The sequence below is a fragment of the Xyrauchen texanus genome, chromosome 40, assembly GCF_025860055.1.
Source record: "Xyrauchen texanus isolate HMW12.3.18 chromosome 40, RBS_HiC_50CHRs, whole genome shotgun sequence".
NCBI lineage: Eukaryota > Metazoa > Chordata > Actinopteri > Cypriniformes > Catostomidae > Xyrauchen > Xyrauchen texanus.
The window spans coordinates 3,798,367-3,824,533 of NC_068315.1; the positions used below are offsets into that span (position 1 = coordinate 3,798,367).

Sequence of the window (26,167 nt, forward strand, 5' to 3'; positions counted from 1 at the left end):
TAGTGCGGCACTCTGACAGGCGATTGCTTCCACATCTGAGTGCAACAAAGGACTTTTACGACACCTCTAGCAATGACACCATCATGGATTGGTGAGGAGGAAGCCTGCTATCTCAAAGCTGTTAGGGTAAGTCTAACGAAACCTGTCAAGAACATGTCCCCCCCACCCTGTTGCACACAGGAATCAAATTAAAGAAAAGTTCAATTGTATTTTGCTTAAAATCAAGCCTGTTTTTAAGATCTATTAAGCCTTTATATATATATATATATATATATATATATATATATATATATATATATATATATATATATATGTATTTTCATTAGTTACAATTCAACTTTTACTTAGTTACAATAACTGCATATATATATATATATATATATATATATATATATATATATATATATATATATATATATATGTCAACTCTTTATGTATATAATGTATGCTAATGTAAATAAAAACTTTATTGCAGTATTTTTACAGTAATATGGTACAAATTTAATTTTTACTGTTATGAAAATCTAATGAGAACCATTATGAATAGTGATTAAGAATAATGAGGAAAAATGCATCTGAACAAATTAAGGTAAGGTGAATTATGCAGGGAAATATGCTTGATTGTCATAAAAAATGTTATACCAAGGCAAAAACCCAGATGTTTTCTATAAAAAATACCTAAATAAAAAATCATTATATGTGTGTGTATGTGTGTGTGTGTGTGTGTGTGTGTGTGTGTGTGTGTGTGTGTGTGTGTGTGTGTGTGTGTGTGTGAGTGTGTGTGTTTTAGAGAAACATCAGCATTTTTTCACTAGATACAATTGAGATACAATAACTGTAGTAATTGTTCTTTCTCCTCTGAGCGTTGGTGAAATAACAGCTTACATCACTACACAGATGGCAGTTGCATGCTGGTAATGATCAGGCCTGTGTCTGAGCATTCTACACCCCTATAAAAGGAGGCCACATCACTGTATTTAATTGGCCATGGTGTATCAGATGAGAGAGAGGGTGTGTCAGACTCTGAGACGAGAGGGTGGTCAACTTGAAATGTTGTAACGCCCTGTAAAAACACTGATTACTCTTTTTTTTTTATGATTTTGTGAAATAGCCACCCATTACACAATTTGGCAAATGCACACAGCTAACTGCACACACACACAGAGCAATGAAAACTGAATGCTTCTAGCATATCCAGTTCAAAGTGGCTGTTTATGAACTAATTATAGGCGTAAACTCTGGCAATTTGTTTCGATCGATAGTACTTACAAGAACTGAAGAAAGAGAAAAAGAAAAAACAAAAGCTAAATGGACATCTGAGCATTGCTGGAAAAAAAGAACAATAATTACAAGCTGTTTTTGATAGAGTTGTATATTTAAGAACATTAATTTATAAATATGCTCTGTGAAATTTCATTGACTTGAAATGCCATCCAATTTGATAAAGCCAGTAAATCTGCTGAGACTATTATAGCAGTCTGAATTGAATAGTCTATAGAATGTGTGTGCGTGTATGAGTGTGTTCTTGTGATTTGTCTGTCATTTGTGACCTCAGAGTGAGAAAGGTGAGGCATTATGGGGATTGGAGTTCAACACATAAGAGGGATATGTAGTTGGTGACTTCCCGTCTTTAATTTGAGAGGATAATTAACTAAGTTCCCAAAATCTCTGCCAGTAATTATATCTGCTCGCTGATGAGCCAGTGCAGGGATCAGTGAGGCAAAACAAACAACAAACATCTCATGAAGACAGATGAAGATGGGGATGACAAAGTGCTGGTTTGTCTATAATTCACATACAGTATAAAGCATTTAATGTATATGCTTATAATAGAATGTAATATATACACAAGATGTTGCCTGCTCCACAATACATCTATGTAACTGCAAGTATATAAACACACTTAATGGCAGCAGAGCTGTCACTCAAACACACTCATGGAATGATGCCCAAGGCTGCGGCCTTACTGTCTATGGCCGATACCAACAAGATATATAGGTATATAAATGTAAAGTATGCTGGATGGATGAATGGGTAGATAGATTAGTATAGAACTCTTATACTAGTACTTTTTTGCAAGGGCGATGATGAAAATGTTCGTCAAAAAGTGTTTATATCTGTTGAATTTGACACTGACTCCTTGTTTTGTGCTTATTAGCATTAGCACGTTTCTTAAAGGTGCAGTCCCTAAGTCTCTGACTTTAACGATGGCAAACATTAATGTCTGAGGGGGCTCTGGTATTAGCCAGCCTGTGTTCTCGGGTTTCATTATCTCAGGGGCTTGTTGGCCTCTGCCCTGCCCCTGCTGAGACGGTTAAATGAGGGAGGGGGAGTCGGCCCGCAGCCTCACTGGGGTTGAGATGGGGAACAGCTGCCTGGGGGGACCAGGGGCCCCTTCCTCACCTCCCTCTTTTATGTCATTCTCTCTCTCTCTCTCCCTCTCTCGCTGACATTCCTGAGTGTGAGGGTAATTCCCAATGATTATCTCATTGCCCTACTCAGTTTTCGTTCAGACTGCTTCCAGGTCAAACATGGAGTGACTGTGTATCCTCCAGTATCAGTGGTAATGTGGCAGAGATTATGTACATCTTCCACGCACTCAAACCTGACCAAGATCCAAGGGGGTAAAAACACAATCGTCCACAAAATCCACCCATACACATAAAGCACAACCTTTTCCACTGGTCAGACACACACAAGCTCACTTGAGTAACCTGGGTGGAAGGTTTTTTTTTGTCACTGTTTCTTGACCTTTTTTTTTTGTGAAGATGACAGGGTGCAGGAGAAAGGGTTGAAGATGTGTTGTCATGGTTTGAGATTAACTGGACTTGGAAGTTGCGCACCCCACCTCCATTGCCTCACCCTCCCTTAGATGGATGAGATATAGGGTTACAAAGAGAAAGAGAGGGGGACACGTCCATCTCACACTTATTTCAATTCAGCTCTTGTGGATGAAGCCTGTAAAAAGGCTGAGATGGAAATAGAGCTGTACAATAGTGTGGAAATAGGAAGACTTGACAGAGCAATGAAATGGAGGGTAAGGAAAATGCATAAAAAATCTAGGAAAATTGGGAATCTGTAGGTACACAAAACAACTGATCCAGATGCAAATTACCTGTATATACAAATCGTCCTGGTGCACCTTTGCAGAACTGCTTCGATTTGTAGGAAAGGGTGACCTCTACAACGCCTGGGATGTGTCTAGGAGGGGTCTGCACTCGGATGGCATGGGGCGTAATGAGCTACGAGAGACAAGTGATCAAACTTGGTTAGGATTATGCAAAATGTGCCAATTGTTGCTTTGATTTATACACCTGGTGTTCTGAGAAAACATTGAACAAATAAACGTCAGAGTTTAAGTAAACTTCAGATCTTAAGTAATGGTAAAGTATGAAGGTAGAAACAAACCCCTAAGCCTTCAAAACTGAACCTGGCCCAAACTTGATCTTCAAACCCCCAACCCCTCTTGTTTGTAGAGTTAACGTAAGCAAATAGACCTTAGACCTTGTCTCACACTGAGCTCAGGAAAGGCCAAGGGGCAGGGGTCCTTCTAAAATCACCTCCATATGTCTTTTCCTCTACTCCCTCCCTCGATTTTCCCTCTCTGAGATATTTCACCCCTAATTGTTCAATTGTTTTGCAAGACCTCACGGTTCGGCGAGGAACGCAGCGGAGGCCTCTGTGGACTTATTGTTGGGCTGTTTAGCATGCAGTTTGTTTATCTAACTCCTTATCTGCACTTGTGATTAAACTAGAAGAAAAATAATAAAATAAATTGAATAAACAAACTCTTATTGGCTCATCGAGGCTCCAACCAGCAAATACATGCCAGACAGCTTCATCAACTCATAAAGGAACAGACTAACCTGAAGTCTTTATTAGCTTCGAGCTAATTACGACGCAGCTTCTGCATGCCTTTTTTTCAATCTTATTTATATGTTTATGTGGCGTGAAATGAACAAAAAGCAAACGTAAAGGAGACAATGAACGGACGGTGGCATAATTGCATTAAACCCATAGAAGCAGAGCTTCATAAAATGTGTATAATCACAGTTTTCACATAATCACTTTTTATTGAATCTAATGAAGTTCATTAGGAGGCTGTTACAAAAACAAATGGACAGGCGAATATCTTGTAAACAACTAAATTAATGAGTTATGTTGATTTTGTGTTTTGTGCAAAAATAAATTCTAGGCTTACCTCGCTCCATACTAGCATGGTGCCGAATACGACTTGCAGTCCATCAAAGAAATTATCGCCAATGATAATGACGGTGGCTCCACCAGTGGTCCAGCCTTCACTTGGGCTGATGGCCTTTATGCACGGCGTAGCTGCTTATAACAGGACACAAAACAAGACTCTTAGGATCATGCTTTAATTCAGACACATGCTTGACACATACAGATAGTATAATGAAACTCCAGAGTAAACAAAGCATGAATGATTTGGGTCACGTTAAAACAAAAGCAAGATGTTGTAAATCAAGGCTTCTGTGTTGAAATCAGCCATTAAGACCAGTGGACAACACAATGAGACAAAAAGAAAACATTGACTGGCAACACAAACGGCGGTCGAGCAAATGAACGGGCATTCGGAGGGATCACAAAGGTGACTACGGCCGTTACTGATGATTAAGCACCATGCGCACTAGGCCCGTCGATTTATCTGTCCTGCTTTCACAGATCTGAGATCAGTCAATCAAAAGGTTGCGGTGCAAAGCACAGGTGGCAGGCGCGCAATAAAGCAGGACTTCGATTTTTCATGGAACCGTTAATTGGGTCGAGCCTTTTTATCTGCAAACTTTGCCTTTGGTTTAGAAACTTCCAACATCCTCCTCTCTTACAAGCCTTCATCTCTCTCTGTCTCTTATCATTTGGTTATGAGTACTTTTTGTCTTTTTTGTGGGGTCTGTAAATCAGATTATGAAGGAAATGAGACAGCCTTTGCATAAACTCTCCCAGATTGGCCAAGTATGTTATTAGCTGGTTTAGCTGGTCAACCAGCTGATTTCCCAGCCTATCTAACTTCTAAGTGTCCAAACCTCCTCTAAATCCAGCAAACAAGACTAGCCTGACCAGTTTTGGAGACCAGCTAAGACCAGCAAACTAGCATAGACTGTTTTACACAGTTTTTGAGATTATGTTTCAAATTGGCTATCATGCTAACTGTGACGTACACGTGTTATTAATCGAGGGAATGAGGTTGTGGCTCTGACCCAGCCTTTGTTGTGAAGTTAGCCAATGGCTCATTAGCATACATTATTGTCCTGCCTCCCCTCACCCCTGTGGAGTTAAGAGGTCCTATCAAAGTAGTAAGCGGTCGGAGGCCCTGGGCGACTCGATCCCCTGTTAGCATTGTGGTGCTGTGCTCTTTGATCAGATTTTCCTCTTCATTCTGTTGACTTTGTTTCTACCACCCGCCTCTGAAGCACCTTTTGAATATGAACTCCCATGCAAAGAGAGTGCAGATAGGAAAACACACCATTAATGCTCTCCAACACATCAACCGCAACAGTAGCTCCTCACCTTGAGCCGTTTTAATTTTATTTTGTCGCTTTCCCTCCCCGCTCCCTTTTTTTTCCATGAAAATAACAATGGCATTGTGCTTTTAGATTTTGAGGTCTCAGAGAGGTTATTAATAATGCACAGAGGATGGTTGGCCTCTTTAGAAAATCGCTCTGCTTGGAATCTCTGCCTTCCATTAAAACTGTCTGACATAATTTTCATCAGCCCACAAGCTCTGACATCATTTTATCACCAAAAAATATTGATTACTTGTGTCAATACTAATGCTTCTCACACAGGTCTGTTTTTTGTTTTTTCATCCTACTAGCTTAATAAATTGGCTACCTAATCGGGAGTCTCTCCCAATATTGGCAAGTCTAATAGTTTTATTATTAATAATAATACAATTAAAAAAACATTATAATAATTATTATTATTAATACTACTACTGCTACTACTACTACTACTACTACTACTAATAATAATAATACAATATTAACATGATATGAATATTATAAATAATATTTTAATTATAATATTATATTAATGTTAAATAGATATTTAACAGTTTTCTAAATGTTTCTTGGCTGCAGGTTATTGTGGGTGTTCCCAGGGTGTGCTTTGGAGTTGCTAAGGAGTTTTGGATGGCTGCTAGGGTGTTGCTAGGTATTCTTTATTGTATTCTAGGTGGTAGCTGGATGGTTGCTTAGAGACTTGCGCCATTTTGATATTATGGTCTGAAGATATGGCTTAGGTTCCTAGATTAATGTAAATCTATAGGATTTTTTTTTTTATTATTGTTTTATCATCCACCAGGTGAAAATCTTAATTTGTATCATATTAATGGCATATTGGTCCTTAACAAGCCCCACAAATTGAGGTATCACTAATGGTCGAAGCAAAAGAATGTGTAATATTTCGAAAAAGAGGTTTGTTCCAATTCCTATCCCTAAAATATTAGCCAAAGCAGGCACCACCTGCAATAATTAATAAATTAGAAATAGTTTAGTACCATTACATGAGGCGAATCTGTGGTGTTAAGCCCTTGTGTGGGCAGTTCTTTTTCTCTCCTCTCTGCTTCTCTGCTGTTCTACCAGTCCTAGTTAATCAACATTAGGTATTGTTGTGTAGAACAGCCCAGACAAGGCAGTTCTCTTTGTTTGCCTTAATGTTGGACTAGTGGAGGTTATATTTACACATTCTTCTCAGCTCCCAGGGTACCAGAAGCCCTGAACTCACTCACTCACTCACTCACTCACTCACTCACTCACTCACTCACTCACTCACTCACTCACTCACGCGCACACACACACACACACATACACACATACACCCAGACACTAGGAGCTTGCCCTTAACTAGAGATGTTGACTTCCTGCTTATAAGTTCATACAAATATTCATTGCTGAGGCTTGGGAATGACATTTGCTTTTCTTAATTGCAGGCAGAGCGTTTAAAAGAGGATAAAATCTCCAAAGACAGACATGGCTCCTCAAAGGGACTGACCTTCATCAGCGCAACCAATTATAGCAAATCATTCACCAAAAATTACAGTAAACAAATTTACTTTGCGTAGGTGAGCAGAAGGAAGGGGCGATGTGGTGGTGGGCGATGGGGTGTGGGATAGGGGGTACACGTATGCGTGAGTGTGTATGCGCTTGTGCGAGGTGAGAACAGGCCCACAAGAGGGGCAGTCTGGCAGCTGTGGCCTGAGATCACAGCGCATTGCCTCGGAATTTGCAACGCTCCCCGACCCCCCTACCCAACCCCAGAAAACCATGACTGTGGGCTGACAGTCATCTCCCCCTCCATTGTGGAGCATTTGCATACATTCTGCGTGAATATAGAGAGGGAACATGTGTTGAATGGGAAGCATAATGGAGTGAATTACACAGCCTGTGTTCGTCAACTAATGATATACGTGCAAAATGCACTCAAGCAGATGATGGAAAATGGAGAAAACAGACATGGTCTATGGCGGCACGGTGAGGCCAAGTTCAACACTCGAATAGGAAGTGACGGGCAGGAACATGGTTTAAACAAGAGAGAATAATGTGGCAGCTCTATGGCTGTGTATGGAATAGCATGTAAGTATACTGCTATATTCCATTTCTAGTTTGACAAATGAAATGGTAGTTATTAGAGCCGCAATTCTTAACATCTCTATGTGGACTCATTCTTTGAGAAGATGACCAATGTTTACAACAGTTTTACATAAAGTGGAATTATGCAACAGCATAGTATTCTACTGTTTAAAATGATATTGTGGCATGACTAGTACTGTTACACGATGTTGTAAGGAAACTGAAAACTGAATTCTGCAGATGTGGCCGCAATAATAATAAAATAATTGTATTCCATTGCAATCATAGCTTCTGTTTTGGCGAGGATGCACATTTTATTGAATCTATAAAGCGTGTCATAAAGTTAGAAAATGATTAGAAAAAATTTAAAATTATTAAAAGAATACTTAAAAAAGGATTATGTGTGTATGTTTGCATGCATGCATGTGTAAATGCATTCTTAGTCTAAAATGTTGTGGCTTCTACCATTGGTTTTTTTATGCTCTGAGAAATCACTGGCTTTGTTCCGATGGGCTTTCTCTTCCTCAAGTGGACAGTCAACAAGAAAGAGTTTGAGCGTGTGTGTTTTCCTGTGTGTATTGTTTACAGAACACCAAAGCGTCTCAGTGTGAAGCTTTAATCAGACTTGAATCATCTTCCATGGCAACATGGCGGCCGTCGCATTTGTCAACTTTTTCGTTGCACTCCCCAATATTGAGGCACTCTAACAGGTCCCATCCTGTGTACGGCAACCTTCCTTTGTTCCAGCGTGTAAAATGTCTTGTAATTGTGTAGGGGATGTCCAGATGGCAGGCTGATCCCGGAGCTGATGGGATTAGAGCTCTTACCTCACGTCGGCCCATCTGTCCTCTCTAACTGGCTACGGCCTCACAGACGCCGGCCGCTCGTCTTTATTGCATAAACCTAACAACATTACCGCCACTTGGTATGCAAATCAAGCTCAAGCTGTAGGCTCAGACTGGAGGGGGTGTGAGCTGAGTGAGAGAGACTCACTTTTGCTTTCTCTAAACCAGTGGTTCTCAACTAGGTTTGCTTCAGGACCCATTTTTTATATTGGCAATCAAGTGGTGACCCAAGACAACATTGACATTTTTAGCATACAAAAGTAAAACCAAAAATCCCTTTAAATAAATTACTGAAATGCATGATATTACCATGAACTCCACAGGCCCAACACAATTCTAAATTACTAACATGCTGTAATGGCAAATTGGAAAATGTCAGTTTTGGTTTCTAAATGTTTCTTGATTTTTTATGGCCTATGCACACACACAGGAAACAGAAATTATTAGTTCACCTCTTGAGTCATTTGGTCCGAGTCGTTAGTTTTTTTGACAAAAGAATGAACAACTTGGACAAAAGAGTTGAAAGGTGAAAGGTGAACTAATCATTTTCAAAATGAACGAATCTTTCATGAATGACCCATCCCTAATTTATAGTACTTCTACTTTGCATAGTTATGTTCATGATATCCGAAGATAAGGTAATGTCATGTATTCTGCCTAATTTGGCAAGATTCTATAAGGATGCGGATGCATTTGAACCAAAATACCGTAGAGTTCGACTGGACAAACAGCCTTTGATGACAATAACAAAGAATATTGGAAGCATTTTCTTCTATTTATTTAGCTACCATAACTATGCATGATTATATCCATTTTTTGTAAGCATTTAGCATTGTCTGTCCATGCTCTCTGTGACCCTCCAAATTTCTTACTCTATTGCAGGTTACCTTTCATTGAATTAACGCTAGACGGCCATGTTGTTTCCAAATTGAGGAATATATCTCTGTGTGCATGTGTGGACCATGGAGGGGGGTTTGTTGATTGTATATGTTGTGTCTGGCTATGTGCAGATGGGGCTGTTTTGATCTCAGTGTGTGCGCACGTTTGCATGCACGTTTGTGTGAATTTGCACATATGTTTCAGCATGGCATATCTAAATGGCGCTAATGCAAAGAAACCCTCCTATAGTGCACGATTGCCTCTCCCTCCTCCCTCAGGTTTCAGTCTCCAGCTGTAAATAATGAAAGGGGCTCATGTGCTCTGAGAGCAAAGCAACGGTGAGGGTCCACTGGGCCATGCGAGAGGGAATTACTTTAAGTTGAAGATCAGAAGACAGAGTAAATTCACTGTCCGGGAAAATTCACCCGAATTAGATGATTAGATAAAAGACGAGAGGGGAAAACAGTAGGACCTCCCAGTGGCTGGTCTCTAGCTCTTTCTTGCTCTCTCGGCTAGCATAATCACTTGTAAAAATGTGTTTCTAATCTAAACCACCCTGTTTCCGAGGCGCAGGCCTGGACTTGAACGTAAATATGGATGAATTTATATTTTATGACAATATGTGCTGTGCATATGTGTGCTAGAGGGTCTTCCACACCATAATGGAAAAAGAGTTGACAGGTTGATCCTTTCTCTAGATTCTTATCTCACTACATTTCTTCCACTCATAGCCAAACCATACAAATGAAAGTCTTAAACATTCTGGAGAGTTTAAAGAAGTAATACACACTTAAGTTTGAGTGTTCTGCAACTGTCAGAAGTTCGGAAGCTAATTCTTTACTTTTTAAAGGCCCCCTCGTCACACATAAAGGGGTAGATATTAGATAGGAAGCTGTAATGTTCGCTATGGCCCAAATTTGTCATCAGGGGCAGGTGAAACAGCAGGTAACTGTGGTGAAAGTGTGTGCGAACGTGGCCGGTGGGTGTTTTAAAGGAGGTGAGATTTTAAAACAGTCGGATATTTAAAAGAGTTGTCTGGAATATCTCCACCACTTGTTACAGTGCTGTCAGATTTCACAGTGAGAGAGAATTCATTTGTTTCAATTTGACAAGGTTTTACCTATAACCAGAATATCATGTGTGGTACTTAATAACAGGTACAAAAGAATAATGGTAGGAAGTTTGCAACTGGATGTTCTCTCATGAGTCAGGAAACTATATATTTTTTATTATACATTTTCCTTTCCATTCCTAATCTTTCCCTTTCTTTCCTTTCCAAACCTTTCCAAACATTTCAAAACCTTTATTTTCCTTTCCAGACCTTCCCAAACATTTTCTTTACTTCCAATTAATTTCCTTTCCAAATCTTTTCTTTTCTTTACTTTTAATTAATTTCCTTTTCTTCCCTTTCCTTTATAAACCTTTCCTTTTCTTTCATTTTCTTTCCTTTCATTTCCTTTCCAAAACTTTCCTTTCCAAACCATTCCTTTCCTTTCCAAACCTTTCCAAACCTTTCCTTTCCTTTCCAAACCTTTCCTTTTCTTTCCGTTACTTTCCAAACAATTCCAAACATTTCATTTCCTTTCCAAACCTTTCCTTTTCTTTCCTTTCCTTTCCAAACATTTAATTTCCTTTCCAAACCTTTCCTTTTCTTTTCTTTTCATTTCTTTTCTTTACTTTTATTTAATTTCATGTACTTTTCTTCAATTTCCTTTACAAACCTTTCCTTTCCTTTCCTTTACAAACTATTCCAAAACTTTCCTTTCCAAACCTTTCCTTTTCTTTCCTTTCCTTTCCTTTCCAAACCTTTCCTTTTCGTTTCATTTATTTTCTTTACTTTTCTTTAATTTCCTTTCCTTTCCTTTCCTTTCCTTTCCTTTCCTTTCCTTTCCTTTCCTTTCCTTTCCTTTCCAAACTATTCCAAAATGTTCCTTTCCAAACCTTTCCTTTTCTTTTCTTTCCTTTCCAAACCTTTCCTTTTCTTTTCAATTCTTTTCTTTACTTTTATTTAATTTCCTTTTCTTCCCTTTCCTTTCCTTTCCATTTCATTCCTTTCCTTTCCTAACCTTTCCTCTCCAAACATTCCCAAACCAAATAATACTAATTACATATTCTAAAAATGTACTTTAATTCCTTTTAGTTTAATTTTATTTCCTTTTCTTATTCTTTTATCTTTTCTTTCAAATTAGAATGATTAAACTGTCTAAATTTGATTTACATGCTTCCTCTATGCCCTTCCAATTTGAACATAAAATCACTGTAATCTGACCCCAGATAAACCATAAATGGTTGTAAACACAGTAATCAGGGCTTATAAAAAGATTTACAATAAAATAGGGTCTGCAAACCTGGCTTTGAAGAAGGATATCCTCAGCAGTGTTTGGGTTTGGCCATGTTTAAAAAAAAATTTCTCTCAGTCTCATGGGACTCAGGCAGAGAAGAGGAGAGGCCTCAACCTTCTTAATTGCTCTCCTAATTAAAGGCGGTTGCTAAGGAAAACACACCTACTATCAAGCGACTACAGCGCAGAGACAAACAATACATCAGGATACCAAACACTTCAGGGCTCAGGGCACAAATGTTCAATTATGATACTCCTGTGCTGCATTTTTGTTGTTAGTGCAAGAACCGGGAGAGTAAAAACAAATATTTTTGCGGGTTTTTATGTCTCGCAAGAGCAGAGAATTTATTCAATTTCTCTTGCATCATTAATAATTCTGGTGCTTTGGTTGATATGGTAATTACTGGCAGATTAAGACAAAGAAAATACTAATGTTGTGTTTTAAAATGAGCAGAGATTATCATCTATTTTAATTATTTAATGATAAACTGTTTCTGGGCCAATTTTTCTTAATTTATTTTTTTATACATTATATATATATGTATATGAAACTCATAAGCCACCTCATTAAAATATAGACTTTGAAAATGTGGCCCAAATCATTCACAAAAAACACACAACAGCATTAATTATAATAACAATATTAATAATATTAATTATAATAATAAATTAATAGTGATGAAGCAGGCAGCAACATTACTGAATGAAATCTGACTAAAAGGTTTGAAAATACTATTCAGTGAATGGAGAAAGTTTGTTTTCCAAAAGACAAACTAGACATTTTCCACTAAAGCTTTGCTATTCATGTTTCATGGATGAACTAAATGAAAATTGTGCATGTGGATGACTAAATGATTGTGAGCTAAAATGAGAGGAAAGGAAGAGGTAAAAAGAAAAGAACGAGAGGGAGAAAGTGAGGGAAGCTCCACAAATAATAGTGTAATGGTAAATGTGCCTACCATTCTCCAGATAAGTAGTGGCCGTACCTTCTGAGGGGTCAAGACGGCGGGCTCTTCTGCCATGTTTTGAGTTGTTGTGGACGAACATGTTGTCCGACACGGCCAACACGTGACCGTCCACGTTAACTGTTGTGGATACAACGACCTGTGAAGAAAATGCAAATATGGTTTGAATGCATGTTCAATCTGTGCATTGGCACTTCGATGTTTGTGAAGAAGACCGTAAAGATGCATTGTTTTGCATTAAAATCTTGCTGTGCAAATATTTTCGACTGAAATATCTGAACTTGTCCCAACGTAGGCTTCTACAACTAAATGAATTGTTTAGCATTCAAACAATTTTGAAAATCGTCATTGCATCTAAATCGAAACATGATGGATCACTGACGTACAATAGTTCAACTTCAATTTAGAGTCCGTAGAGATGTATTATTTCACATAATCTTGTGCTTGTTTTTCCCACTGAAAATTTAGACTTGAATAGGCCTTTATAACTGAATTAATTGTTCGTCATATCACCAATTTTGAAAATCACCACCAAATTAAAACATGACAAATTATTGCCGTGCAAATCTTCATATTCACTGCATTGTACATAATGATCAATTGTTTACATCCATACATTGTTTGTCATCCAAACAATTAAACAAAAAATCAATATAGCTTACAAATTGAAACATTTTGAATTATTACCATACAATATTTCAAATTCGAGTTTGAGAGATGCATTAAAATCTTGTTTTTAGAAAATTAGCATTTTTGTGTGAAAATAACTTTATAATTAAAGGAGTAGTTTGGCATTCAAACAACTACAAAACTGACATAGTTGTCAAAAAATATTTAAAATCCGGTCAGGAGTTTGTAGAGATGCTTTTTTTCCACATTAAAATCTCACTGTGCATATATTTCTTGTTGAAAAATCATATTTGATGTGAATAGGCCTTTTATAACTAAATGAATTGTGCAACATGCAAAAAATTATGATGAATTATTGTGGTACACATCTTCAAATTTGTAGCATATTACATTTAATTTGCATTAAAATATTGTTGTGCATGTCCATGTACAAAAATTAGGTGTAGACCTTGTAGAAACTGATAGTTTTGCATTAAAATCTTGCTGTGCATTTATTTCTCACCGAAAATATTTATTTGCCATTAATAGATCTTTATAAAAAATGTAATTGTTCAGCATCCTAGCATAGGGCCTGTCATTGACCCTAGGGCGATTTGAGTACTTGATGGCCAAAGATACTAGAAGGACACTTCTGAGGCTTTCTGTAGGGTCTTTATCAGCAACCAATGCTCTTTTTTTCAGCTGCCTCTTTGTTGTGGGTCTTATTTGCGAGAAACAGTACAAAAAAAGGCTATTTGGCCTGTGGTGTCAGACTCAACATGAGAGCACGACTCAGTACAGTTAGCAGAATAACTAAGTTTGCCTCTGATCAGTAGGGTAGTTTGGACACAGTCACATACATGCCACACACACACACGACATCATGGCTTTGTTTGTTTGACTTCTCTCCATAGTACCACTAGAGCTTTATTTTGAATGCTGACAACCGTGTGACCACTCCAAACCTTCGAAACAATAACCACAAACACATTTGCTTCGCTTAGCGCTGGAGTTTGAACCTGTGCCCATTGTTTATTTTCCAAGCCAAGCAGGAGGGAGTGAAACAAGGGAAACGTTGCTCGTTTTCACAGTGTTCCTGTGGTGGAACAACTCCCCATGGGCAGCACGTTATTAAAACAATAAGTTATATCACTCTAATCTGAAAAAGAGTCTGTTTTCACACCTTGGGCAATGAAAGAAGACTTGGGCTGTTTCATGTAAGCTGGCATGTCGTCTAACTGTTAATGACCCAGCAGGCTGAATCTGCACGGGTTAATGCTATTTATTTCAGAACGGGGCTCAAATCTGCTCAGCAAGTTCAATATAAACATGCTCGCTTAAAATAATCAGATAAGAAAATGGGTTGAACTTCCAAAAGGGTCTTCAAATTCCTGGAGACCTTTGTAAAGGGTCAATAATGATTTACTGCTAACTAGAGACCCAATCTTTGTTGAAGATGAAACATCTTCAAAAAATGTTGTTTTCTTCTTCTGGGTGTCAAACATGAAATCATATTAGCTTAATAAGGGTGAAAAATGTTTCACATTGTCTTATTCTAGTCCTCGGCTGCAATAGGTCTTTGTTAGGTGGGGGTATTTCTTTCTCCAAACGAACCGCTGTGCAGGAATCGACTCTATATAAAGCACATTTAATTTCTCGTTTGAAGAATATAATTAACCTTTGTAGAAGGAGAGCTTCTTTTTTTCCTATTTAAAGGAGACACTTGGGCGGTTACAAGAGTGCCTGTGTTAGATAAAGGACAAGAGGCTTGTCTAGGAAGGACTAGCCAAGCCCTTGTCAATCAAAGACAGGCCTCCATTTTGAAGCACTAATCTCCCAATTAAGGTGAACAGAAAGAGAGAGGAGAGTCTCTCATCTGCTCTATCAGCCATTAGCAGTCTCTCAAACGCTACCTCCGGCCCACGGATCGGTAGCTCACCCTATTACGTTGATATATAGATTTATTGATTAGCTGTTTTATCTCATTAGTCGCAGGTTCGAGATGGAGGGGGAGTTTTGAAGAGTAGCAGGCAACTCAAAAGAGAAAAGATAATTTGAGAAGAGCTTCTTTGGCAGGAGATGAGTGTGTTTTATGTTGATCTGTTTACTAAAGAGGGTTGCCCATACAGTTGTGTTTAGAGAATGAGGGGCGTTTAGCATTTGAATGAGGAGAGGGGATGAAGGGGGTGGATTGGGGTGTCGTGGGGGGTCCAGGGTGGAAGTTGAGCCATTGCAATTTGGAATATTCTCTGTCTCTCAGGTTCACAGTCGAGAGTCACAATGAGGTTGAGATTCTACACCATGTCTGAATATTTTTTAGCACCAAAATGATTTGCATTTAGTCAGAATGTGTGCGCTGATTTTCCATCATTCCTTGATTAAAAAAAAAACATTTGGATAACTGAGCTAATTGTTTAGTGTCCAAATTAAAAACTATGGGTAAAAATGAAACACTCACCTCAGATATTTCAGATTAGTAAAAGTTGGTAGAGATGCATTGTCATTAAAAACTTTTTGTTCTTGTTTTTTCTTCCTGACGAAAATGCGTACTTGGTGTAGGCCTTTACAACTAAACAAACTGGAAAACAATCAAATATAGAGCTACAATATAGTGTTTGTTGCAAAGGAGATGTGTAGATGTGCTTTGTTTCACATTAAATGTTGTTGTGCATTTTATTCCTGATGAAAATTTGGACTGTGGTCTGAACAAGCCTTTTTCATAGCAACTGGGGTGCATGACAGGATATAGAATAGAGAAATAAGAGGAATACAGGGAAAATGGAATGGCAAATGGGGAAGGAGCAAGCCTAAAAGCATGACCTTGCCATGAGATTGTGGAGAAGGGAACCTGAGTGAAATTTATTCCGGAGGTGGCATTTAGCTTAGCAGAGCAGAGTTTAAGGGTGAGTGCTGAAGAACAGCTGTCTTGTTAATGGACTCTGCTCACACACTGACAGGCATCTCAGTTTTGGGTCATTTCTTTCTGAGGCTGAACATTAAAAAAAGTCTTAATATTTTTGTCTTTTTTTTCCAGTAAAAACAACATCTAAACATCCTTAAAAACAGGGAAGAAAACTTGAGAAGCAAACTGTGAAAAATGCATCCTATCCCACTGGCAAAAAGTAAGAATGAATGAAATGAACCAATATGCCAATATAGTAATAAAATACATTTAATTCAATATATTCTCTAAAAATATTTTAAAACCATATACATTTACTTAAGATGCAGAATCACTTTTTTAAGCATGTTTAAACATTTTACTGGAAGACAAGACAACAATTCTGATCAAGAAAAGTCTTGCAGCATAGTGCTTTGAGATTAAGACAAATTTTAAAAAGTGATGCAAACTCTCCCTGTAGAGTTGTTCAAATTATTTTGAATAAAAAAAAATCAGACCGTGACATGTGGAAAGGGATGTTTTGATTTAAAGGGTAATGTTTTACTTAAGGAAGTTTGGAGGAGTTAGGACTAGTTTCCTCAAGCAGGTAGTTCATTGACATAGAAAAGGACTGTACACAGAGTGCTCTTTGAGGTTAGATTGCTATTAGTGCTGTATGGCTCTCCACTCACACACAAACACACACCTCCTCAAGGTGCTGAGGTAGAGGAAGTGAAAATAGGTTGAAAACCCAGGCATGCTGTTACAGCGAGACTGAGCCAAAGAGTGGCCTATGTGACTATATTGAGGGGAGGCACATCGGCGGTGACGGATGTTACTTTTAGTCACCGTGGAGACAGAAAGGACACTTCCTCTCAGGCCGGCTCTGACCTTCTGCTCTGGATGCATGGATCAATATTAGTAAAGACACTAGACATTCCAAAGCATGAAAAATGAAAGTTCTGCGAGCACCTCCACTACTGCTGACTGCTCGACAATACATCTATGTAACTGCGAGTATATAAACACACTTAATGGCAGCACTGGGTTAAGTGGAGCTGTCACTCACACACACTCACGTAATGATGCCCAAGGCTGCGGCCTTACTGTCTACTGTATCTCATAACGTATCCTGTGATTGGCCGATACCACCGAGATATATAGGTATATAAATGTAAAGTATTCCGGATGGATGGATGGATGGATGGATGGATGGATGGATGGATGGATGGATGGATAGATAGATAGATAGATAGATAGATAGATAGATAGATAGATAGATAGATAGATAGATAGATAGATAGATAGATAGATGGATAGATGGATGATGGACAGTATTGGAGGAATAAAAACAAGGTTTTTGCAGGCTGTTTCAGAATTTTGCTGAATCGGAGAGTCTCTAAAGACAATGTTGGCCTTCGACCAGAACCAGGCAGCCAATTTAAGTATATCCAAAAAGGAATACACCATGCAATTACTCCAGTGAGCTGCCTGTATTTTACATTAGAAAGTGTGGAGACAAAGCATTACCTGGAATCTGCGCATGTCTCTTGGATTTCCTGCATTCTTCAGACAGTTCTGGTTACACTTGAGGAAGAATTTCAAAAAGAATCTGAAAAGAGAAAACAGAGAGAGGAAAACTCCACATTAGACAATCAATCCACCACAAAACGGCCTTGGATGAGGCAGTAACTCGTATGGAACAAATCGATACCACAAAATATGTATAGAGTCCAAGCACTTAGAGGAAGTACACACAACATGACGGGCACAAAAGTGGGATCAAACGGACAGCTGGATTCACCTTGTTTCCATATAATTCCCCTCAGTGTAATGATCATTAGTGTTTTGTTCCTCACCCTCCCACGACCTCCTTGTCTCCTTGTTTATCTGTTTTTCAGTCTGTCCATACGGCTGACGCATCCAAATCCCACAGTTCCCCGTAGTACCCATCTGCCAGTCACTGACAGGAAGTCAGTTAATATTCCGCCCCCCTCTTTCCTCCCCTGTTCTACCCTGTAATTAAGGCTTAACGTGCTCAATGGGGAGGTAAAGCAGCACACCTGAGCCCTGCTCATCACAGACGAGGATTGGGGAACGGTAGGAGACCTAACGAGGTGAGAGCGGGCCTCAAACTTACAGTCCTGTTAGACAATTAGACACACCCCGCCACCGGGACAACAACACCCGGTAATTATTGCACAAATTACTAACTGCGTAATCTGTTCGGCTAATGTCATGTGCGCTTGAGAGTCAAAACTGGTCCCATCGGACATACACTCCCACAAACACACCTCAAGACCTCAAACCTGGTGTTTTAAAGATGTATAGACTTTTATTGAGAACCTTCAAGAGTCATTCAAGGGAGGGTGTTGGAGGAAGGCCGATAAGAGGGCTTAAGGGATCAGGAAGTTGAAAGAAGCGGCTTGTACAGCTGGTGCCACACTCCTCATATCAAAGGAAGCAGACCACTTGTAGAAAGATGAATGGGAGAACTCACAATGCTCAATATGGCAGATATGGAAAATAAGTTCAGCCAGTCCGATAATTGATCGAGACTTTGCAACACTTAATATTGCATTTGTAGGAATGGAAATCCCACCTCTTTTTATAGAGGTAGTGTCTAAATAAGCACAATTTATTATTCCATTGTTGTCAGATTGTATTTCTGATTTGAAATAAGTTTTTGAAAATGTAATCTCAAGCAACAGTTTTGGACATTTTGGTCTTTCCCCCAATTCTACTATATTGAAGGTGGACTTTTATGAATGGAAAGAGCTCTGTTCAAGGTCCCATTAGCGGCCCAAGGGTGTTGCCAATATGGCTGCCAAGCCAACTTCCCTTTCTAGGGTTCTTTAAAGGGTTGTCATTTTCTCACCCCAATGTCATCTTAAACCTGTATGACTTTCTTTTTCTGTAGAAAACACATGCAACATGAGGGTAAGTGGATGATTTTTGTGTGAAAAATCCCTTTAAAACGTGTTTGGTTTGTCACCAGTCTAGCCCGGATATATCCAGCAGCTCGGGAAATTTAGCTTTGTATATGGATGACCATGTACACCAATATTTACCCCAGCCCTCCACCCGAGAGGTTGGCCGTATGTTGTAAAGGTCTTCCGTGCATGTTACGGTGTCATGCATTGCAGATTTTGTTGAGTATTGAGATAACACATGTATTTCACTAGGTAAACAGTGTGGGTATGCAGGATGAAGTCTCTCATTCGGACAGTCCAATGGGACCACGAACAGAGCAATACATCACCATGTGAAATGACATCTGCAGCCCTGAACACTCTCCACTTCCAATTCTCATTTATATACAGTCACCCTTTCCTCCCGACAGAGAGTGAATGCTTCGGATAGAGACAGATTGAGGGAAAGCAGGAGAAAAGAGAGGCCCCAGAGGTGGCCTTGGTAGTTTCTGAAAAAATTTTGTGACCGCCGTTGATAAAAAATGAATTTGGCGTAAAGAAAGATGGACCAGAAAAGGAAGCCAAAGTGCGTCTGCCGTCATCAAAGCATTAGCTTTAATTGTGTACAGTGTGTGTTTGGTAGTTGTCGGACAGGCCATTATCAGAATGAGTATTACAAGCTGTAATTTGCAGCTTCTGTCTTTATTTCCCAATAGAGCTGTTATGTTTCACAGCAGGTATCGGAGTAAATCAAGCCTGAAATATAGCCTTTATTTACCTCTCTCACTCTCGATCTCTCACCCTCTCTCTCTATAGCTACCAACAAATGGCTTCATACACATGTACAGAAGTGGACACTGTGCTAACTCAAAGATTATTGCAAGGCATTCATATAGAGATTCAAAATTGTTATGGGCCATAAATAGTGTTACAGTGTTAAATGTGTAATTATTTGTATTTTTATAATACATTTTCATAGCTTAATATTGAAAGTCTAGGTCTGGGTCTAGGCTAAAACAATACAATCTATACATACAAATAATCTGATAATTACCAAAAATAAATGACGAAGGCCTGGTAAAAACTTTTTATGTCAGTTTATACAGTATGTGAACTTCATACAATAATTATAAATAAATAATACATAAAATCTGTATCTAAATAATACAAATCAACCCCATGTATATTAAAGTGCCCGAAGTTGAGGAAACACCCTTATATATGATCTGTGGTGCTCATGTCAGCAATGCAGGTTTGAGTTTGTCACTCGGATACACCAGTACTCTTACTTACAATAACAGCAAAGAAAATCATAAAATTACACTGCTAAAAAATAAAATGAAGCAGTATTATCACCAACAGGGGATCTGTATACCTCCGAATTTGATAAAGCGAATTTCTGAACGGGATCATATTCTGCTGCTGTCCACAACAGTGGCGTAATTTCGGCTGAATTAGGCACCATTTCACTTGAGTGTGGGGTTTGAGTAAATTAGTCCTTTGTGAAAAGGCAAGCAATTACAGACGCACGGTTCTCTCTCCCTTTTTGTGCTCTCTAAATAGCTCCAGAACTTTGTGGCTATGTTCGTGACCATCAGAAATAAAGAAATCAGTTAAATAGTCATTTAATGGAATATCCAGGAGAACGCAGTATTAGATGCTGGCAATGGAGAGCGAGGGAGAGAAGCGAAAAAAATTAACTGCAATTATGTTTGATTAAAGCTATCCTTCTCAATAATCAGCGTTTGTGACAGGACACAGGACTCTGGTGGCCTATGGATGCCATGGAGATGTTGAGCAATATTAAGGCCAATAAAGGGATATTAGCATAGCTAATTATGGAAGAGCTGTAGCAGCGAAAGGGGGCCTCTGTGTATTGTAACGCACAAAATAATTGGCAGAGGCAGTTATCAATTACAAGAGACACGAATTTGGTTTGTCGGAGGGAAAAAAGGCTAAGCAGACATGTTTAATTTCATCGAAGCCTCATTCTTCCCTAGCTTTTGTTGTTAACCGCAGGCGTTTGACTTCTATCTTTGACTGCAGCTTGTCGACAAATCGGTGATAAAATGATCTGGCTATAGGCGGCACAGAGTAATTAATACAACCTGTCCTTCACTGCTCTTTCTGACCGGAGGAGCCAAATTTTTATGATGAAGCAGAGGCTGGTGGCGGACTAGTGTGCAAGAGAGAGGGAAGATGGGGGATTGTCGTTTGAAAGGACTTTGGCTTCACAGGCTGAGGTAATCGAGAGGAAAAAGGAGTACGTTTCAAGTACATCAGCTCAATAATGGCCCTTAGCTCTTATCTTAACCCAAACCATCATTGGATCATTTTCCTGCCCTCATTCAAAGAAGACGTCCCCCTCCTTGCCTCTCCTTTACACTAATCCCACTTCATTCAGCACAAAAGATGCACAAACAAATAATGCAGGGGGAAATCCTTCTATCCTGTAACCACTGTCAAAATCGGTGAAAAGGTTAACTTTCTCGAGCTATCATGTCTTGATCTGTCCAATTCAGTGTCAGGAATAATTGCGGTACGTTTTGCATCATCAATGCTGCGGATTACGGTTAATAGAATGACACTGTTTGGCAATAAACGTTTTGTTAAACAACCGGAGGACAATATAGGTTGATAGTTCATTGCTCAGGATTAATTACGTTTAATTAGTATCCTTAATCATGTTTGATTTAGGTATCAAATTTATCTCAGATAAATAAAAATAGACAAAGATTGGTTGTTGATATGAAGTAAGAATATATAAAAAATAATGTGGATAGCCTAGCTCAGGTCTTGAAGAATTTGGTCTTGAAGAATGTGTTGGAAAATGTTTGTGTACATATTGAAATATCCTACGTTTGATTTCAGACTTTGGTATATTATAAAATCTGAGCATAGCATCAGACATTTACTCTGGAGAAAAGCAGGAGACTTCAGCATGAGTCTCCATTTGCTCTACATTTAATGTGTAGGATGAAGAATTGTGATTTTTAACAGAATATAATCGTTTCTAACAGAATAGCACTGAAATCTTTTTAATACCAGATAAACACATTTTGACTATTTTGGAACTCTAGTAACCATTCGTGTCAAACATGTTTGTGTAATTGTGTTGTATTTAGACAAAAGTTGAAAGAGAGGTAAAGAAATACAATGGCAGATGTGTGTGTATGCGCGCGCGCGTGTGTGTGTGTGTGTGTGTGTGTGTGTGTGAGTGGTCAGTGTGGACACTAATTGCTGCTCAGGCGATAATGGTTAGGGCACAGCTGTGTGTCTCTGCTGAGTATTGATCACCAAGCAACTTTAGCTGATCAGACCTCAGCCAGCCAGACAATACCGAACACACACACACATACACAAGTACATTCTGCTGAGATGGTACACAGGTCAATACGGATCACGTTTCCGAAATGCACAAGCTCCCTGTGTCAGCTCTCGCCTCTGATTGGCTCACAGGTTTGATTGTGTCTGATTGGTTCAAGGCTTGACTTACTCTCCTAACACTTGCAACCTGGTCAGATAGATGAAAAGTAAACTTGATTCAGTATTTGAATGATACCTCAAATCTTGTGGCTTGTTTATAGACGTCTGGTATTACTTTAATAATGTATTTATTTATTTATTATTTGCTGGTTGTGGGGCTATTTTGACGTGGACCAGTAAGAAAGCACCTAGTAACCATCCAGAACAGTAAAGTATCGTGGTGGGGTGTTTTGCATAGACAACCTCCGCTCGTGTTTTCTTTTTATCTCATTTTTAAATCTAGTTCATATATTAGATTTGCCCTGCCTGGACCTTCATTAATTCATACGTATGTACTAAAATATGTTCAAGCCAGGGTTCAAGCACCAATCACATCCCTCCCTGTCCTGGTTCTTCAGCTGAAACTTATAGTAATTCGAAAAACACTGCCCCCCAGTGGCCGAAGCTAGAAGAGCAGTTAAACGAATGGACACAAGCTTTTGTTTGCGAGTGAAATGTCCACAGAGTCCAAAAAAAGAGTTGTATTTTAGCTGTAAATGATGCAATACTGTCAACAGGAATTAATATTCCTACTCAAACCTCAGCTCTAAACCTAAATTAATTTTTGAACGAAAAAGCAACTAAAATCACGCTCATCATTGTTTATGCAAACGTGATTACATCTTGGTTTCCACAGGACCAGAACCCGAGTTTTGGAGGACAAGGAAAAGGTAAAGACATTTAAATTGATGCAAAAATATAATGGGGAATGCCACTTTGGTACAATTCAGCAGTATGAGGTTGATTTCAGGGTACATGAACTTTCGGAAGCTACATGTCGAATTCCCATGTGATCATGTTGCCCGGGAACATGCAATTTTCTGTCAAGTTGCTGAAAAGGTATTGTACATAATTTTGTATGTTCAAACATATCTGAGCATCTGCCTGAACATATTTATGCCAGAAGTCTATTTAGGACATGTGTTCTTGTTGTGTGTGTGTGTGTGTGTGTGTGTGTGTGTGTGTGTTTCTCTCAGGCAGACTGCTGTACCAGAACCAGACTGGTGTGTATCTTCACTCCTCGTTTTTCCTAATGTGTAACATGCCTGTGACATTATTTCCCCAACAGATCACTGCTTCTGTCAGTCACTGCATTTTGTTTTAGACTAGGGCCTCATTAAACCCACTCTCTCTCTGTTGCCTTCCTCCTCCGTTACCATTCCTTCCCACATTTTTTCATGGTTTAGGTGTAGAGAATGCTCTTGTGGAGGTTCCCTGCGGTAAAACAGGCCTTGTAGGCTCTCCATGTTTTAACTCTTTTGCTTTTCCATCCTTGCTCTCAGCTCTTTGATGTTAGGAATACAGGCTTGAGTTTCCTTAGAAGGTGGTGGGGGTGGGTGTGTGTGTGTGTGTGATGGGGGTGGGGGGGTTGTCTTCAATCTGGCTTCTGATTGGCCAAAACTGACCACATATGGCAAGTGATGCTGTTGACATTACCTGACCCAATGCTGACGGATGAGTGTTTGTTTCTTTGTTTGTTTTGTCAATTCTACACCAGACGTCTCATTGTGTGTTCTTTACCCTTTTTTTTCTCTCTCCCCTTCTCCTTTCCCATCTAAAATTCATACATTCCCACATTCTTTCAAGACAGTCCTAATTAGGAACTGTCATCTTTGCCTATTTTAATTATTAATTAAAAACAGGAAGGAGAGAGTGAAGAAATTTCAAATCAGGCCATGGCAGTGCAGAACACACACACACACACACACACACACACACACACACGTAAGGTGTGCCTGATGTCTGAAGGCTGTAGTCTTGGAGATGCTGATTAAAAACGTATTAAAACATTATAAATGATTAATGTGGATCCAGTCGTGAGTGGCAGTTATTGGTTTTAACGCAGGTAATGCAGCCTAATGACACGGGCACATGTGCACCCTTCGTCCATGTCGTTATTCCTGTATGTCAACAGCACAGAGAACGAGAGAGAGAAGACAGGTTGTTACATCAGAGCATTTTCAAGTCATCCATCAGCTCGCCGTAGCTCAATCCAAGACTCCGTGATAGTAGAGATGCTGTTATTTGCCCCCAGACAGACAGCGGGTGACCAAAGCTAATAGATTCCCATAATGGACGCAAGCGGGTCACTTTGGATAACATTTGCTACAGTTCTAGGCCCAAAGAACAAACAAGAGAGACATTTCCACAAAAATAATACAAATAGTTTTTAGATGCCACAGTTTGGAGGGAAACCATTGGAAAGAAACAGCTTATCTCTTTAATATCTCAATCTTTTGACAACAATGGGATTAAATTGAGAGCAAATGGAGATTTTGTCCAGAGAAAGAAAACCCTAATCTCACATGGATCTCCCTCAAGAGTATCAGAAGAGATCTCAACAATGTCTCCAACTGAGCTCAGTGTTGCCAAGATTTCCAAACCTTATGAAAATTAAAGGGACAATTCGCCCAAAAATGAAAATTTTCTCATCATTTACTCACCCTCATGAAAGCCCAGATTTTTAAGACTTTCTTTCTTTAGCTGAACACAAACAAAGATTTTTTAAATAAAATCTCATCTCTATACGTCCATACAATGCAAGTGAATGGTGATCAGGTGGTTTAATCCATATCTTCAGAAGTGATATAATAGGTTAGGTGAAAAAGTGAAAAAATATAAAAATTTAACTCCTTTTACCCCCACATCTGAAAGTGAAAGTTAAAGTGGAGATTTAGATTAAAAAAGGACTTAAAGGAATATTTTTTACTGTTTCTCACCCAAACCAAATATATTACTTCTGAAGATATGGATTTAAACACTAGAGAAATATGGATTACATTTCTGTGTAATTTATGTGATTTTTGTAACTATAAAGACGTTCATTCACTTGCATTGTATGGACCTGCAGAGATGAAATATTTTTAGATAAACCTTTATTTGTGTTCTGCTGAAGAAAGAAAGTTATACACATCTGGAAAGGCATGAGGGTGGGAAAATGATGAGAGAATTTTCATATTTGGGTGAACTATCCCTTTGAGTCCAAGACCAAATTATCAGAGGTATGCTTCCATAATTGGTTTTATTGCTTCATACTCTTACTGTTCATCAACAATTGTCTAATGTGTGTCTATTTTTATGTCTCCTAAGGAATTTTTTAGGAACATTTAGCCTTAGTCAAAGTTAATACTTCAATAATACATAGTTAAGCCACTTGAACGATGAAAGAGAACCCAACTAGCATAAAAAAAGAGAAAAGACTGATGGGTCGTTCTGAGCTATGTGCATCATTGTGTGCCTAATGTATAATATACGCTTCTAAAGTGAACACAAGTGTGGGGTAGTTATGTCGTATGAGAAAGACAGACCAGGAAGGATGGATCATGAGCACTTGAAGCACAAGGCACCCAGTACGACACAAGGGGTCAGACATTAAGAAACCGAAAGGTAAACGCATGAGCTAAAACAATAGAGCGGGTAAAATGAAATGACAGATGAAGAGAAGCTGGATTAGAAGCCAGGCGGTCCAGAAATGACGTGAGTGCCATATTTGTGAAACAATAATGTGGCTGGCAGCACGGATCCTTGTTCCTGATTCATCTACGGCCGTATGCCGTAGCTTTGTCAGTCTGCGTGTGTCATAAATTATTCAGTCTGAGAGATGGCAATTACAGAGCCCTG

At 38.9% G+C, this 26,167-nt stretch overlaps 1 protein-coding gene across 20 annotated transcripts in view; it reads right to left on the bottom strand.

Moving 5' to 3' along the window:
* Window positions 1-26,167, bottom strand: part of LOC127633472 (transcription factor COE3-like) — a 110,115-nt gene that overhangs the window by 27,600 nt on the left and 56,348 nt on the right. For 7 of the 20 annotated variants that reach the window (XM_052112599.1, XM_052112616.1, XM_052112610.1 and 4 more), the window contains exons 7-10: window positions 17,640-17,721; window positions 12,614-12,758; window positions 4,202-4,335; window positions 3,116-3,242 (exon numbers count right to left, since the gene is read on the bottom strand). In XM_052112599.1, the coding sequence (XP_051968559.1) occupies window positions 3,116-3,242; window positions 4,202-4,335; window positions 12,614-12,758; window positions 17,640-17,721 (488 nt within the window). The remainder of the gene's footprint in view (window positions 1-3,115; window positions 3,243-4,201; window positions 4,336-12,613; window positions 12,759-17,639; window positions 17,722-26,167) is intronic. The other 13 variants (XM_052112614.1, XM_052112608.1, XM_052112604.1 and 10 more) reach the window with 3 other exon arrangements.